Here is a 17438-nt window from a genome sequence, read left to right on the forward strand (position 1 = left end):
AAGAAAAAATAAACAGCCTAGTTTCAGTTCTTGGCACAAGTCTGGAAAGTCTTTTAGAGTTTTCAATAACTCAAGAATTTTTAGGGTTTGTAAGAATTTGAACTGGTATCTAATTGCATATAGTGGTTTTGGCTTGGCCTATCCATGTATCTGAGTCTTAATGCTAAGTATGTGTTAAATTTCATGTGTTCCATAGATGGAGAGGCAGCTAGAAGCCTCAGACATGCCCTGCTGCCCACTGCAGTGGCAGGTTCCATAGAAATCTGTATAGCAGAGGGACCTCCAAACAGAAAAATTCCTCACTACTCCGTAGGACCTGGCCCAAGTCCCTAGTTGCCTACTCTGGTGGGACCACAGGACACCAGAGGACTCTTTTTGCCTCCAAGTTTCGGGCCTACACTCCAAGATCTACTTTCCATGCCAGTTTCCCTCAAGCATCATTTTGTACAGTGGAGAGATTGGGTTGAGGGCAAGGCAGGCAGGTAGATAAGAGTGATACTTAGGATTTTTCAAGAGAGCCAGAGTTCAAGTGCCTTGTTCCACCAAAGGTGGCCTCCAGCCGTAGCACCGTGGTCAACTGTGGGATCCTGAGTGCAGTCTCCTCTATAATTAGGTTCTTAAGAAATCATGAGTGCTTATTATCAAGCATCATTTAGAAAAATATTTCAAAGAGGAAAAAAGCTACTAGAAACCAGATAATTTCAGGCTTAGAACAGAGCTTAGTTTTCCTGTAGGGATTTCAGTAATTGTCTTTTAGCTGTAGGTATATCATTGTGCAAAACCAGGTTTGATAAGGCCCACCTTATTTTCTACCAGGTACCAGAGTGCTGGCTTAGCACACATTCTTATCCCCTTTGTCACCCATTGCTGGGATCAACCAAGCACATAATTTCTCTAACACTTCTCCCATTGTCTGAAGTGATCACGACGTTCCTGATCGAATTTCATGAAGCGTCTTCTAAATGATTGCTCACTTTGACCGTAGATAAATACCTGTGTTTCCTCATGTCTTTTGACTCAGACCAGAATGCCTCCAGTCTGAATAATGGTAAGGAAGCTTGGTTTTCGGGGTCAGACTTAGATGCTGTGGCCAACAGATTGGTTCAGCATTTAATTCTCACGGCTTAAAAAAGGAAAAATGTCTAGATTATTCTTGGAGAGTAGATTAATATTTAATTGAATCTACGGGCATGGTAAATTGTCAAGACTAAAAGCACACCATGAAAGGGCATATAGGTTCATCATACTTTCATTTTGAGAGAAATTTATGAAAACAGGACACAAGTTTTCTGTTCATCAAGCTGCATGTTTCCATCCTCTTAAAATTAATATCCCTTTATGAATTTCCCTCGTGTGATTTTTCCTGTGAGCATCCAAAACATGACTGATTGAGGGAAAAAGCTATTTTTGCCAGGGCCCTTTCCCCCACCTTTAAAAGCCAGTTTAAAACCACATGTAACATTTGTCTTTAAAGACACCGACATTACTTACACTGCCATCCCATGAACAGACTTTTTTATTTCAAGGGTGTAATATATTGGCACCAAACTGAGTGGAGAATAAAGTGTAAATGAAGAGTTTGAAATGTGACTTTTCACAAAGCTAGCAGATAATAAATAAAACCACCAGAGCCTATTGTCTTTATTATCAAAGTTTATTGTCGGAGTCAGTTCCTATCTACTGGGGAGTACAACTATGTCTCAATATGTGCTATAGTAACTCTAGGGTAATAGCCATTCTGCAAAATAGTTGTACTGGGGCTCTGTTAGGCATAGATCATAATAAAGTCAGTGGAAGAATGAGCCCAGAAAAACCCTGACAGTAGAGCCATTCCTCTAGGGAAGTTCCAGTGCTAAGCAACCTGTAAGGCATCATCTATCAGCTGACGATGAGACTCAAGGAGGTGTTGGTAGAATGAAACAGGAGTTGAACCCATTTTCTACTCTTCCCTGCAAGACAACTATGGCTCCAATGCAGGAACCATAAATTAGGTCTTATAAAATCCTTTAAGCTCCCAAAGCAAGTAAAACAGGACATTAAGAGGAAAGGGCCAGGAACCCGGATAGTGGAGGATAAATTAAGTGTAACTGGAGGGAATGAAAACTTCTGGAATGAAAAGTAGCTGGATTTAGATGCCGTTTGAGATGACAAAGAATACAGTACAGGTAAAAGCAAATGGGGAAATGATTCAAACATTGAAAGTTATTCAGATATCAGAAGTTAAGTGAAATTTCCCCTCTTAGAGGAAAACTGGTTTTAAAAAATGAGGAAGGTGAATCACTAATAGGAAAATGAGTACCTGAGTAGAAATAGGTGTTTCAAAATGCCAAGAACAGTATAATATACAAATGAGCTGGGTCTACAGGAAGGAAAAGTGGTTATGGTAGCCTGTTAACCAGATCTGACATTGGAATGACATTTCTAACAATGGCTTTGTCTATGAGGTTCTGGCATATTTTTCATAGCACAGGTAGCTTTGAAGGAATGTTTTCATAACACTCAACGTATGTGGGAATGCACATTAGTGTAAAAATTCAAAGACCTCCCACCTATTTCTGCAGGATAGAAGAAGTCTTCAAACAGCTGTGGCTAAAGACCCACGCCCTCTCACCACCCTTGCGATAAAAACATTAAAGGAATTGGAATTAACAAAACAAGTATCAGATGAGTCAATGAGCTTTGTACCATGTAGACAGCAGATAATTTATGGTGACTTTTGCAGGCAGCCTGAGAAACAGAAGAGCTTGTGTACTAAATGCTACCCTATCATTAAATATAATAATAATGAAAAACAGGGCCATTAAATGAGACCCTAGAAAAGTCTAGCTGCCAACCAGATTGGGAAGATAAATGAAACGGCATAGTTTATTTTAATCTGTATCTTCCACACTAACCTAGTTTGTCTATAGAAAAGCCATCTGCTGGCACCAGGCCAGTACGTCTGAATTTTGTTGTTGTTATTAGCATCTCATTTTTCCGAAAGAGGAATGTGTAAGTAGCAGGTGTACATAAATGACCATTTCTACAAAGCCTTCTCTGCAGTCTTGACCTGTGTGGGGACAGGTTCTACTGATGGAAGCATTTTTAAAGGCAGAAGAAAAAACACTGACTTGAGGTTTCCTCCACAGAAAGAATACCAGTGGAGTTGGGCCCGTATGATGAGTCTCTTATTGGCGCTGAACAAATGGCCTCTTCTCCAGGAAATACCTTTGTTCATTCCTATCTACAGGTTTCTTTTGATGGACACATGGAGTAATCTCTAAAACAAGAAATGAGGCAGAAGCAGTTTCTTTTCTAATCATGTCTCTGACGAAGTGAAGGGTCCTAGACTTTTCTGACACCTCATGGACGTGGGGCGAGGGTGGGCAGTGTCCCAAGATAGGATGCTCAGGCTGCTGTCCAGACCTGGGCTGTTCTGAGCCCCATGGCCTTTTCCTGCTGCTCCCTGTGTACCTATGCTGCGAGGAAATCTTCTTGAGGATTTTCTTCCTCAGCTGTTCCAAATACAGTTCATTTGCTGGAAAACAGAGAGAACCTAAGTGTGAGTTAACCCTTGGATTTTAGACATTGTATAACTTTTCAAGAACAGATTAGTCAGATTTCCAAACAGATGAGAAGAGGCCGTTTTATGCCCACGTCGCCTCCAAAATGTCTTGTTCGATGAGAATCCCTGTCTACTTCTGGCACTTCCTCAGCTCAAAAACAGGGCAGCCGTACAGAGAACTGTGGCTGTCAAGATGAGCCGAAGCTCGTGGTTGGGATCGGACATAAATGCCTACGTTCGTAGCTGTAGCCCGGCATTGTTTTTTTCCCTTTCCTCTTCTGGCGGGTTTTTTTTTGTTTTGTTTTTTTCGCGGTACGCGGGCCTCACTGCTGCGGCCTCTCCCGTTGCGGAGCACAAGCTCCGGACGCGCAGGCCCAGCTGCCATGGCTCACGGGCCTAGCCTCTCTGCGGCATGTGTGATCTTCCCAGACCGGGGCACGAACCCGTGTCCCCTGCATTGGCAGGCGGACTCTCGACCACTGCGCCACCAGGGAAGCCCTCTGGCGGTTTTTGATCCAGTCCTTTGGGTAGCAAATAGCTTAGAAAATTTAAAATGCACAAAAATGTTATCTAACAAGGGGGGGCGGGAAGGTAAAAAGGATAAAAAGTCACTATAATTCAAAGTCTGATATCCAGTAGAGGCAGTGTCATGATTGGCAGAAAAGGGAGGCTGAATTCACGGAGTGGAAGAATAAGGGAACATGAGGGGAAAAAGCAATTTTCGTGATTTCGACTGTAATAGTAAGAACTTCTCCTTGTCTCTGTAATTCTAGGGGTCTCAGAATAACACTGCGGTTCAATGTTAGGAGTACAGTTTGATTTGGGGGCAGGGAAGGGGAGACATAAGTCACTCTTCAACTTACACAGCATGAAGGGGGGCAGTGTAACAAGGTTTCTCTTAGCATTTCATTTGGAGAAAGAAGCAAGTAGGATGGAAATACCTAATTATACTTTAAAGGAAAGAAAAACCGTCAAGATACTTTTAGGTCCTCTGTAAAAGGAGTGCTGTCTTCATATTAAACACTGTCTGGAGGAACAAATGAACTGACAATTAGGGAAATGAGAACAAGAAGGTAAAATGAAATGTCTGTTCTCTCTGTATGCTGCCCACTGTAGGTGGTCGTTCACTCTCTCTCAAGGGGTCCGGATGGGGAGGCTCACTCCACTAGTGGTATCTGGTAGCCCCCCACTCCCTGCTTCCTTTTTTTTTTTTTTTTTTTGGCGGTACGCGGGCCTCTCACTGTTGTGGCCTCTCCCGCCGCGGAGCACAGGCTCCGGATGCGGAGGCTCAGCGGCCATGGCTCACGGGCCCAGCCACTCCGCAGCATGTGGGATCTTCCCGGACCGAGGCACGAACCCGCGTCCCCTGCATCGGCAAGCGGACTCTCAACCACTGTGCCACCAGGGAAGCTCCCCACTTCCTTTTAAAGCTGTTGCCCTTCTATACTCAACTGAAAATTCTCGGGCCTGTGGTCCTTAGTCCTTAGACTTTACTCACTGTAGTCCGAGATAAGCATTCTGTTTTTGTTTTTTTTTTTTGGTGCAGTTTCAATTTAAAAATATCGCCCTTCAAACGTCTGTGAAATTATTATAATTGTTCACTCCATGTGAATGTCATGAGAATAAGATGACGGTTTAAAACACACTTTTGAACTCCCAGGGAGAAGCAGGCATTAAGCTATTTCTTTCCTTCCCCACTGGGCTACTGCAGACCACCCCAGGACGGAGACCCGAGGCCTAGGGTACACAGTCCGAAGGCACATGCGTCCTTACGTCCCAGCCCTACAGGCTAGCCAAGGCAAGCACGGCCGCTCCAAGTGAATCAGGTACACACACTGGCCCTAAATGTTCAGCACGATTTATAAGGGGAAGAAAAATTTTGGTTTTGCAGACAAAACTTTTTCTTATCGGGGCCATGTCAGACTATGCTCTTTCAGGCCCAAATAATTTCAGCGATAATTACAGCTCTCAGGTTAAGTGTTCTGGGAGCTCACTCCTTGTTCACTTCATGCATTATACAAAGTACCCACGAAATAAGCCAAGCAACCAGTTTCACATAAAGGTGAAAATGCCCATGGCCTGTTACCTACAGCACTGCACTGTGGGCTTGAAGAGTTCTCAGAAACAGAGGAAAATAATGGCAAGAGAAAAGGTGTCTGTGGAACCCAACACGTCCCTCAGGGTAGGCGCTGGGCGGTTCCTCCCGACTGCTTACCTTGGCTTTCCCTCAGGTGCTCTCTGTCAGGCTCTCAGTGTCGCACTCTTTGGGCGGTTCCCCTCCTCCCGGCAGCTCGCTCTCGATTTCCCACAGGACGTCATCCTCGTCCTCCAAGTTGCTAGAGATGTGGCACTTCTTGAACCCCTGGACAATGGATTCGCTTGAGATGCTATTCCATGCCACCATGACCCACTCCAGAAAGAGGCCGAGGGGCGGCTTCTTGGCGTTCCCCGTGGGGCTCAGTGCCAGGTTCCCCGCCAGGAGCCAGTTGGAGTACTGGGCCCGGACACTGTCATTCAGGGGTTTGTAGACCACCACATCCAACACCTGCAGCTGCGAGGTCAGGCCCCCCGGGATGATGACCATGTCGGTGTTCATGCTTTCCATGGAGCTCTTCACCGAATCAGTGGCGTGGCCCCGGAAGCCGTTGAGGATCAGCATCCCTCGCTGCTTGGGCACTGCACCGGTTCTCCGCCTCCACACCACTTCCAACCAGTCCTGCATCAAGTCCTCCGTCATCCATCCGTACCGGTGACAACGGATTTCCATGCCACTGGGGAACTTCCCGGGGGGGATGTATGTGCCCCTCAGAATGATGTACGGAGGTAACTTCCTCCCATCTGCCAAGACACCAAGCATGGCGGTGATTTTCAGTTTCTCCCTGCCTGGCGTCTTGACCAAGACGGGCTTTTCACCCTGGTTGTCCACAGTCACCCTCGAGGGCACCTCTAAGCAAATGGGCGTCTCGTCAGCATTTCCCATCTGAGCCACCTGGTAGTCGTGTGCCCTGCGCAGAGCCAGGACGCTCCGCTGGTAGGTGACGAGCTTCTCGGTCAGGTCTTCTGGCAGCTGCTGGGGCACCGGTACCTTATGCCGCAGAGACAAGTCATACCTTCGCATCATTCTTCGACACCAGCCCAGGCTGGCCTTGAACCCTTTCTCCGGAATGTTCATCTCCTGGGCAATCTCCAGAGCTTTCAGCTGCATGGCCTCCCTGGTGATGGGGTCCCCTTTGGCCTGCATGTATCGAACGTACTCGGCCACGCGCTGGTCCACCAGGGCGAAGCGCCCGTTTTTGGGGCCCCGGAAGGCGCGCCGCATGGCGTGGGCGTTCTGCAGCTGCGGCTTCACTTTGCGCCAGTCGCGGACGTTTTTCTCCAGCACCCCGAACTGCTTGGCCGCCTGGCAGTTGTTGGTGCTCTCGGCGTACTCCACCACCATTAACTTGAACCCCGCGTCGTAACTGCGGCGCATGCCCCGGCTGAACTGAAACTTCCCGGCCAGGTCGTCGGCCGAGAGGTCGTATCCGGGGAAGCCCACGGCCATGTAGAAGGGGTACCCCTCGCCCCACTCGGGCAGCTCTGTGATGTCCCGAGGCAGACGGAGGCCACAGCTGTCCAGGTGCTGAGGCTGCGGAAACTGGGAGGCCGTGGTCCTCGGGCCCACCCAATCTGGGGGCTTCACGTCAGGTTCTTCACTTTCTGGCAGACAGACAGGGAGGGGCAAAGATAGTGCCCGTAAGGAAAATGATTTCTGGCTCATTCCCCGATTTTTTTTTTTTCTTTTTTTGGTCGAAATACCAAGAATACCTTAATCTCAAACTCACTAAAAGCAGTAGCTCTATTAACAGATAACACTTACGAAGTCCTTACCCCCGTGCCAATTCCCATGGATTACCACATCTAATTCTCACAATAACTGTTTATTTCTTCTTTGCACGTGAGTCTAGAGAAATTAAGTAATGCATCAAGGTAGCTGAGCTACGAAGTGGCAGAGCTGGAAACTGAATACAGGCAACAAGCTTGGATCACATACTAACTGTGTGGGCCATGCTTGGGTCAAAATAACCTTTACCTGGACGAGAAGCCAATTATAACCCATATCACCACATAATATTACAGAATTTGTATCATCATGGGCTGAATCATACCCCTTAAACCAAGAAAATCTATAGCAATACCACACTTAGCAAAGTTAAGCTTATAAGGCAGAAGTATGGTTCTTGCATACCAATGTCAGAACTGGGTTTCACTGTATGTTTCTGTTTAGAAGGTGGCCACAGAAATTGAATACGACTCACGGAAATTACCATATCTCACCAAAACTAAGATGCCATCAATTGCAAGATGCACCATTATATGCCATTAAGAAAAAAAAACTACTAGTGAAACTATAGCATGTCATCAATTTTAAGAGGCATTCTCAACTGCAGAGATGTTAAAGTGATGAGGGAAAAACGTGTCTTGGAATCAATGAAATACAGCATTTTAAACTATTACTTATAGAGAGAAGGCAAATCAAACCACTCAGGCTGTTGGGAAGCTGTATTTTTCCAACTCCTGCCCTCTAACTATAGTTCTTGATAAAAGACTGAGTGCTTCTTTAGACATATTTGCTCAAGTATGTACTACAGCTGCTATTGCTTTTTCTATCCAAGATTAAGGAGACAGGAAGCCAAGTAAATAACCCTGGATGCATGCTTCGTCACACTATTTTCCTTAGTTTTCAGAGGTGTGTGGTGTGCCACCGAGGCACCCAGGATGTGCGCTGGACCAAAGCCACACAAACTTCATTTTGGTTCACCTGTATACAAAGGTGCATGTTGAGACTTATTACTGACAGTCGACAGGTGAAGAAATGGAGGCTCAGAGAGGTGGATGAAGTCGCCTAAGGTCACATAGCATAGGAAAGGAGATTCTGAAACTCCAAAGCCCATAATCTTTCTGCCTTACAACCTTGCCTTACTCTTAAATACCCCACAGAATGTACCTGGAAACTTAAAATTCATCTTCATTATTCTCCCATTGGATGGATGTTGAATTGGGTTAATCATAGTACCTGCAAAGGTTCCTCCCTGGAACTGCCATTCGTCAGAATTCTGAGACTCCTCCTCCCTTTCCAACCGAGTGATCATGTCGGGCTTAGGGAATGGGAATTCTGTTTATAGGAAATAGAACAGGTAACAGCTGTGTGTTACTATCTTGGAACACTGCCAAAATAAGTACTTTATAATACTTAAGAAACCCTCCCCTCCACTTCCACCCCACCACAGTCTTCTCAATATGCAGATTTATGAAAGGTGGGGGGAAAGGGCTCAGGGATACTTAAAGAAAAATATGATGGGAAATAGGTCTGTCCAAGGGAATTTATGAATCTCTGCTAATGTACTAGCAACAACAAAAAGGAACTGCATTTAGCAGGGAAGTGGGTGGGTGCAGCCACGGATCTAATGAGCACTCTGGTACCCATATGAGCAAATGGGGAGATCCCTCCAAATGGTTACATTCTAATAGTATGGTTACATTCCAATAATATGGATATCAATGCTGGGAAGGGAGCAAGGATTCTTTGAGGATATGTCCCCAAGCTTCTAAGGCTGACAGGGTAACAATGAGGCCTGCCTTCCCTCCTAAGGAACATATGAAGCACAGGCCCAGACCCATGGTGACATTTCTTAGATTATGTCTTATTTTTTCTTTTTTTGATGAGAATGCCTGGGTTGAATGAGGATGGTTCTGAGAGCTGGCACAAGCCGCTGAGTAGAAGGACACAATATGTATATCCTGCCTAAATCAAAAACAGGAAATTAAATGGGCACAGGCATTGAGGGGACAGACTCCAAGTTCAGGAGAGAGGGATGTTGGATACACCAGAGAAGAGAGACGTGGAAACAATTCTCTGGGCTCAGAGCTTCTAGGAGACAAAGGAAAACAAAGCTTTACCCAGGGACAGGACAGTTTCATAATTCATCCTCATGACCTCCCGGTACAGGGCCTTTTGCTGCTCCGTCAAAACGTCCCACTCCTCATCGGAAAAATATATGGCCACCTCATCGAATAGGGCTGGCACCTGCAACAGTGAACAGGCCTTTCTCAACGACTAGTAGGCACATGCAGACACAGATCACACACCCGCATCTCACAGGCGAGGGCTTGGGCCCGGGGAAACGTCTGTCCTGAGTCACACGGCTTCTCCGAGAAGCAACACCAAGACAAAAACAAGGTCTCCCGTGCCCTGCTGAGTGCTTTCCTCCCCCGGCATCCACAGATAAGGAGAGCAGCACCTTGAGAAGAAAAGTCCCCCGTACGGGTTGGGAGACACTGGATCCTCACATACAGCAGGGAGAGCCGATCACGGCTCAGCCCCCATCCAGAGCCAGAACCAACCACGCTCAAGGAAACACCCCGAGACAGCTGCCCCACCAACATAACCCTGCTCTCTCCCTTGGTCACAGATCCTCAGCCCAGGAGGGTGCTGGGGGCCTCCTGGGCACTAGTCTCCATTTGCAGGGCACTAGCCCCGGTTTCTGACTCAGAACCCAACACTGCCAGGGAGGGGCCGGTGAGAGAAGGGGCTTCAGCCGTGGATTTTCCAATCCACGAGGAGGACAGAAGGGCTAATTAGAGCTTCAATTTATGTAACGAGATACTAGAGCAGACTGCTTTGCTTCCGTGCCTAGACCCGCAGCAGGAAGCCCTAAGGCCAGAGAAGAGCGCTCTACTGCCCGCTCCCGGCTCACCTACCTCCCCATCCCCACGGGCCAGTGGGACGGGGGTGCCTGAGCCAAGCCACCCAGACCGACCCCCTCTTGTTCAACTCTCTGCTTTTCTTTTTACTATGTGTTTTCCTTCAGTCATTAAAAATCCTACTCCAAAGTTCATCGTATTCAATGGTAAGGGATCTGGGCTGCTGCTTTCACAGCTACTCCCCATAGCTGAATCTAGGGCCTGGGGGATCAGAGTACTGTTTTCCATCTGCTTAGAAAAGTTCAGTGTCTGCACCACCTGCAGCTTCTTCAGGCCCCTGGCCATCAATCATCTAGATCTCCTGGCCCTTCTTCCTTACGCATGGAGCCCACCTCGTCCCTCCCCCTGCTCACAGCCCCTTCCACACAGGGAGAACCTCCTAGGAAATGCCCTGTAACTGCTTCCCTTATTCCCCCCACAGCCCCATTTAATTAAGGAGGAAACTGGCTCAGAGCAGCCCCGTTCCTGGCCCAAAGTCACACAGCCAATACCGGCAGGGTTGAGGGTGGGACACAGCACTGTCTGACTTCAAGGCTCCCGCCCTCACAGAGGGCAGAGGGGCCTCCCAGGTCACCAGCTGACAGGCCTCCGCTCCCACCCCGCACACGCTCAGCGGTACTCAGCTGCTGCAGTTCCCTGAACAAACCATCCTCGCACCCTCTGTGTCTCCGCACATGGTGCTCTGCTGCCTCGGAGGTCCTCCCCATTCTTGGCCTGGCTGACACCCACCCACCTTCCAAGACTCAGCCCAGACATCCTGTTCCCCGGGAAACTGGTCCTAACCCAGGCTGTGTGCCCTGTGACGCCCTGGGCTGAAGGCTCTGGTGGCACTTATCACACTGCAGAGTCCTCTTGGCTTACCTGTCTGCTTCTTCCACTGGAATATTGGCTCACTGAGGGCAGAACCTGGGCTTATTCCGTTTTGTTTCCCTAAGCCTAGAACACTTCCTGTAGGTAGTAATCCCTTAAAAATGTGTTCCTGAATCAAAGATTTAAGCAAATAACCCCTGGACTTCCCTTCTCTTATTCCGCTTGGAATAGTTTCAAATAATCGTTAAAATGTATCTGTCACAAGACTGAACTTACTCTTTGGAGTAAGAATGGACAAAAATCCCTACTGTAAAATACCAGGAGGTACAAACGAACTGGTCTCTGGGCTGCGCTCAGACTTCATCAATCTGGAAAGCCAGGCAGCCAGGAATTTTCCAGCCCACTCCATCCCACTTCCCAGGCTTTTAAACAACTCTCCCTTTGGCCTTTTCTCTCCCTAGGAAATTCCAGATCTAGGCCATACCTATTTATAGGCCCTTTCCCTTTGCTGATAAAACAGGACACAGGACTGGCTATGCCTGTCATTGCAGAGGGGCTACCCACATCGATCCTTGTAGAAGGTAACACGTCCTGGGCCTGGTAAATGTATCAGCAGCCCTGGAGTGGTGAGAAGGCAGCTGGAGGCTGAGGCTGGATTCATCTCCTCCCATTTAGGACTGAGCCCCGGAGGATCCTCAGACAAGCCCACATTATGCTCCAGAGGCGCGCAGTGCAGTGGCTTAGGAATTCTCCTCACAGCAACCTTCTGTGAGAATTGAGCAAGCCTTCAGCCAGGCCCTGCTGTGCAGGCCTCCCCTCTCTCCACAGAGGCCTTTTATCTAGCCAAGCACAGCAGAAGGTAAACAGGGCCAGCCCTGGGCCAAACTCAAGAGATCAGGCAGCCGCCATCCAACCCCTGGACACCCTTGCTTGGCCTCACAGGTAGAGGCCCTCGATCCCCGCCTTCCTCCCTTCCCTCAGAAGGTCAAGGACTCATCAGACAGGTGTTCTTCCTTCAGCTTGTGTGTGCTGCCTCACTCGGTCCCACGAGCTGGCACTCCAACGCTTATCTCCAAGGGTAATCATCCTAGAGTACTTACACGCTGCCCAGGCTCGCTGCACCCAGCGAAGACAGCACTTAGGGGGCTGGGACTGGTGCACTGATAGAGCGCCTGCTGTATGCCAGGCACTGTGTAGGGCACCCCCTCTTACGTGGTTAAATGTGTTACCTTATTGAATCCTTTAAATAGTACAGGGATACGGCGATCACCAGCCCAGTTTTATGGGTGAGGAAACAGGGCTGATAAGTATCTTGCCCAAGGTCACAGAGTTAGCAAGTCGGACTCCCAAGCCCGTGCTTTCTCGGCAGGCCACTTAGGCCAAGTGGCCTCTGCCTGGTGGCGGCAGCAAACCCTAGCGTCCCTTAGAAAGACGAGCCGAGGACTTCTCCCTCAGAGCTACTAGGGAGAGAGCTCAGACTCCTGGGCGCAGCACACTCCCCCGCAGGGCTGGCTCGGTCCCCTGGCCCCCTCTGCTTCTCTCGCCCATCCCCTCCACTCCTGGACTCCACCGCGGGCTCCAGCTGCAGGAGCTGCTCCGGACTCTGCACACACGAGCTTTCCTCTTCAGTGCTTTTGCTTCTGGCTGCCTGGAGGGCAAGACCCTCCCTTCCCTTGGCTGGTTCCACCTAGGCCGAAGGCTTGGTTCAAAGTACACTTTCCCTTTTTTCTACTTGAAATTGGATTTCTACTCCAGTTCTCCCACGAAATATTACCCTAATATACAGCCTGATTCTTTGGTTGGAAAAGCTTTTATTGATCACTCTAACACAATCCCCAACAACCAAAATACATATTCGATTCTTTTTTTCCCCTAGTTTTAATGCTCTAGAGCAAGGGTTTTTCCCACCTCTGCACGGCTGACATTCTTGGCCAGATAATTCCTCGTTGTGGGAGCTGTCCTGTGCATCACCGATGGGTAGCAGCATCCCTGGCCTCTACCCAGGAGATGCCTGTAGGATCTCCCACTCCCCAAGCCCCACCCCGAGTCATGACAACCAAAGACGTCTCCACCCAGGCGTCCCTGGGAGGGATGGGGCTGGGGGCAAAACTGCCTACTGCTCCAGACCAGGTCCCTGCCTGCCTTCTCCAGTTCTCCAGCCTGCAGGAGAGCACGTCCTGAGCTGACTTCCCCCACAGAACTCCAAATACTGGGCAGTTAATTGGATTTACTTCCCTATCTTCCTCACAAGACTAGTAGCCCCGCGAGACTAGGGATCTTGCCTTAATAACACCCAGCACTGTGCTCAGTAGCTGCGGATGGATGGCAGGCTGCCTGGGCGCCACACGTGCCAGTCCCCCTCCGCCAGCTCCTCTGGTTACCTCCTTCTTTCCCAGCCAAGCATGGGCTTCACCTCGCTCCTCTCTGTGTTGTCCCAATACACTCTTATGTGTGCCTCTACTGCACCTGCTTTGCGCACTTCTCCATTCTGTCTAGATGTTCTCGGTTGGCCAATGCAGCCTCAAAGCCATGAGTTCTTGCTCAGGGCTAGATAGGACTGATGCCTGCTCTCCAAAATCTCCCTAGCTGCATGGATCTGAACTGGGGAGGAGGCCAGGGTGGGCTGAAGAGACAAATGCAATCCAGGCTCCATAGCTAGATGAGAAAACCCAGAGCCTGGTGTCATACTGCTTTAAATATTTTTAATTGAAGTGTAACACACATACAACAAAATGCAGTACTTTTAAGGTTCCGGCTCAAGAGGTGTTTTTAAGAACAAATGTCGTGTATCCTAGGGGCAAAATAGATAACCTTGCTGCACCCCACGCAGTGGGAGCGGAGCGGGACTGGATAGTTTGGAAGGACCATGATTCTATGAATACAGATCTCTCACTGGAAACAAAGGCTATGTATACCGATGACATTCATACACAGTGGAAAACTAAGCAGAGAAAAGGAATGTCATTTTGTTGCTTCTTTAAAATGTTTACCGTTCATGCCCAATTAGCATGAAGTCCAGTAAGTACTGTGGCTAATGTACGTAACGATGGCTATAAATATCTGTTGCACTTACCCTTTTGTAAGTTTACTCTAATTCTACCACGCTATGCTGTTTGGATATGCTCCCTATTCACTGCTGCCTACCATCCCAACCCCTCCATCCAGGACCAGCTGGAAATGCAGCTCTCTCCTGTGTCAACTGGCCTCGTCCCATAAAGCTCTCCTCACGTCAGTTCAGTGCCCCAAGACTTACTTAAATGGTTTAAATGGTTCCCTTCAACCAGCGGTAGGTGATAAAGACTCTCTCCTCACCCAAACTTTGGCCAGGCTCCTCTGAGCCCTCTTCTCCACTAGGCCTCTATCTTGGGCACATACACACCCCCCTCCGGTTCTCAGTCTGCCCAGACCAGTTTTAGCAAGAATCCTGCTAAGTCAGTTTAGAAAGAACCCTCCACCGTGGATGTCTCCTCTTGGTAATTTTCCAACCACTGAGCCCTCCGCTCTGCTCCTTGGCTATAAATCCCCACTTGCTGAGCCCGATCTCTCTCCCCTATTGTGACAGTCTTGAAACCTATCTCAATAGTCCTGAATAGTCTTCCTTATCATCTTAACAAATGCCAGAACAATTTTTCTTTCACCTAGGCCAGCAGAGATTTAGTTGGTGTCTACAAGGTGCCTGGCATTGAGCAGGATATAGGGAATCCACGGGTACAGGAGAGAGACACAGTCGTGGCCTCTTGGACTCCCGATCCTGATGGTGTGCTTGAAGCTGCGTGCCTGAAGGGACTGTTCCCAGAACCAGTTCCATTCTTCACTGTGCCTTTTAAAGCCACAGAACTGTTTTCTCAGGAATGCAAACACACCGGGCTGGGCTAGGCTATTTTTACTTCCTATGTCTGCTTGAGGAAGAGACTTAATACAAGCCCGGCTCCCAGGCCTGCCCCTCACAGCTGTGTGTGGACTCCACACCTTCTTACTTACCCATCCGCCCTCTGAGCAGATTCGGACTTTCTGCATATCTGTGGGGCCATCCTCCAGGTCCCGGCTCTGAATCTCTTCTTCTTCTTCCTCTTCTTTCAGGGCCAAATTGAGAGGGTAGGCTGTGGACTCCATCTCTGCAAGCAAGATTCAGTTCAGAAAAATCAGGTGCTAGTGTGAACTCTTTAAAGTCTGTGATGGGGGCAGCTCAGGCTACACAAACCTTTTTAGCCCCAAGCACAGTTCAGCTGCAACAATGGAAGGGGACAGGGCCAGGGCTGGGGAGGAAGGGTTTCAGGGAAAGCACCAGGAAGCTGGAAGGTGACATATTTAATTATGATAAGAAGAGGGTTGCAGGCAGATAGCATACCTGGCTGCCTTCAAATATTTAAAAAGCTATCTGTGTAAGAGAGACCAGACTGGTTCTGTAGAGACCCAAAGGCAGAGCAGGCCACTGAGTAAACATTCCAGGAAGAGGTTTTAAAGAGTGCATCAAATGGCAGAACTTTCTCACAGCCAGTGCCACCCAAACATGGAATTGGCAGCAAGACAGCGGTATTGGCTTCCTTTCAATGGAGGCATTTGAACACTGATAGAGCACTCGCTCAACTGGGTTGTTCCTACAGGGCCAGTTCAGCATCAGGAGGTTGGGTGGCCCAGAGTACCTGGATTTCCCAGACTCAAAGGTTCTGCCCATAAGCCAGGTCAGAAAATAAGACTGTTCTGCCTTAAGCGACTTTCCAAGCCCAGGAGTCGGTGATCCTTAGTGAGGGGTAATGCCTGGACACGCAAGAAGGTGCAGAAATCAGCTGGGGCCAGGCTCTGGGGCCCACCGCCACCGGGAAGACTCGCTGCCTCTGGGCCGCAAATTCTCTCTTCTGCAAATTCTCTCGCCCAGCTCCTAGGCCAGTACAAAGGGCCGCGCTCCTGCCCTCTAGGGGCGCGGGCAATTCCTAGGTGTGGAGTGAGCGCGCATCTTGTGGGCCGCATCCTCCCGGGCTTCCAAAGAAAAGATCCTTCCGGAGTTCAAAGTCTGCTCCTTCGATATTTTCAAAAAGGACGGGCGAATGCGGCAGGATAGGTATGGGGCGGGTGGAACAGGCTTCAGATCCCTGGAGCTGGGGCCCGAACTTGGCCGCGGCCTCCCCCGCCGGCTCCCGGGAGGGAGATGGGGGGATGGGGGCGCCGCCCCGCGGCGAAGGTGCAGGCGAAGAGGTATCCTCTGCCCCGCCACCGCCCACCCGCCCGGCGCCCCGCCCGCCGCCGCTGCCGCGCCCCCGGGCGCGCTCCGGTTTCTCCAGCCATCTTGTCCCATTTCCCTTTCTCCGCGGCCCCGCGCCGGGAGCGCTCCTGCCGCCCCCCTGCCCGCGCCCGGCCCGACCCATCTCCCCGCCTGGCCCGCTCCCGGCCCCAGCGCACCTGCCGAGCGGCCGGGGCCGGCGCCGCCTGCCTTCCCCGGCGGGTCCGCAACAAAGGCAGTGGCGGCGGCAGTTGCAGCTGCAGCCTCGGGACCCCCCGCCCCCGCCGCGGCCCGACCGCCGGGGGCCCGAGGGAGGGGCCGTGCCGCCCCCGGCCCCCGCCCCGCCCGCCCGCGCGCACTCACCGCCGGGCCGAGAGCCGGGGCGTGGGCCGGGGCCGCGGTGGAGACGCCGAGGGCTCCGGCCCGGCTGTCACAGCGCCATCCTTTCCGTCTCTCCGGCTTCCCGTGCGCGCGGCCCCTCGGGAGGGAGCGGGGAGGACACGTGGTGGGAGGAGGGAGGGTCCGGCCGGGAGCTGAGGGTGTTGGGAGGCGAGGGGAGGAGCGCGGCTGATGTCAGCGGGCCGCGGCGGCGCCGGGGGACGGCGCCCGCGCCAGCTCCCGACCCTCCTCCCGGCGTGGCTTCCGGCCGGTCCGCGCCGCGCGCTCCTCTTGGCTGAGCTCCCGACCCTCCGCCCGGCTCCGCCTCGCTGGCCGGAGTAGTGCTCTCTGCCCTCTCTGCTCCCCCTGGTGCAGTTTCCTGTGCACCATGTGCGACCTCGGCATAGATGAGGCAGGAAGAGCCCGGATTTATGTTTGAACTGAATGTATCCTGGGTGCACACGTTCAGGCGCTTATTTGCATGAACCACTGCTTTGCACTTGCTTGGACGAGCACTCGAGGCACTCTAAGGCATGCTTCAAGGAATGTGTTATGAAGAGTAGATCAGCGAGGGGGTTGGGGGGAGTGAGGAGGGGTCTAGGATCTTTCGGGAAGCATGCATATTCTGGCAGGCATATGTTCAGAACTTCGTACGTAATATACATGCTGAAGGAACTTCCTGATTTTTGTAGTTGTTGCGTGTTACATCCCAAGCGTGTAATGCCATGGAGGAAGTAACTCTAA

At 50.3% G+C, this 17438-nt stretch overlaps 2 protein-coding genes across 2 annotated transcripts; one reads left to right on the forward strand and one right to left on the reverse strand.

Moving 5' to 3' along the window:
* Window positions 1-1635: 1635 nt before the first annotated feature.
* POGK (pogo transposable element derived with KRAB domain) lies at window positions 1636-16798 on the reverse strand. Its single transcript, XM_029230931.1, has 6 exons — window positions 16680-16798; window positions 15080-15213; window positions 9485-9611; window positions 8601-8699; window positions 5760-7243; window positions 1636-3517 (listed from the first exon to the last, which is right to left on the reverse strand). Exons 2-5 carry the CDS (start codon window positions 15209-15211, stop codon window positions 5772-5774), a joined length of 1830 nt encoding a protein of 609 aa, XP_029086764.1. The 5' UTR covers window positions 15212-15213; window positions 16680-16798; the 3' UTR covers window positions 1636-3517; window positions 5760-5771.
* LOC114897861 (basic proline-rich protein-like) lies at window positions 16160-16993 on the forward strand. Its single transcript, XM_029226924.1, has one exon. It carries the CDS (start codon window positions 16160-16162, stop codon window positions 16991-16993), a length of 834 nt encoding a protein of 277 aa, XP_029082757.1.
* The last annotated feature ends 445 nt before the right edge of the window (window positions 16994-17438 follow it).

Source organism: Monodon monoceros, unplaced genomic scaffold (assembly GCF_005190385.1).
Source record: "Monodon monoceros isolate NGI ecotype Baffin Bay Population unplaced genomic scaffold, NGI_Narwhal_1 Super_Scaffold_18, whole genome shotgun sequence".
Classification (NCBI taxonomy): Eukaryota; Metazoa; Chordata; class Mammalia; order Artiodactyla; family Monodontidae; genus Monodon; species Monodon monoceros.

Excerpts from the sequence above, each read along its gene's own strand:
- POGK (XM_029230931.1), bottom strand. The coding sequence starts at position 15,211 with ATGGAGTCCACAGCCTACCCTCTCAATTTGGCCCTGAAAGAAGAGGAA. Across the intron at positions 8,700-9,484 it reads TGAAACTGTCCTGTCCCTGG|AATTCCCATTCCCTAAGCCC; the intron begins GTAAAGCTTTGT and ends TCCTATAAACAG. Across the intron at positions 7,244-8,600 it reads CCAGGGAGGAACCTTTGCAG|AAAGTGAAGAACCTGACGTG; the intron begins GTACTATGATTA and ends TCTGTCTGCCAG.
- LOC114897861 (XM_029226924.1), top strand. The coding sequence starts at position 16,160 with ATGGGGCGGGTGGAACAGGCTTCAGATCCCTGGAGCTGGGGCCCGAAC.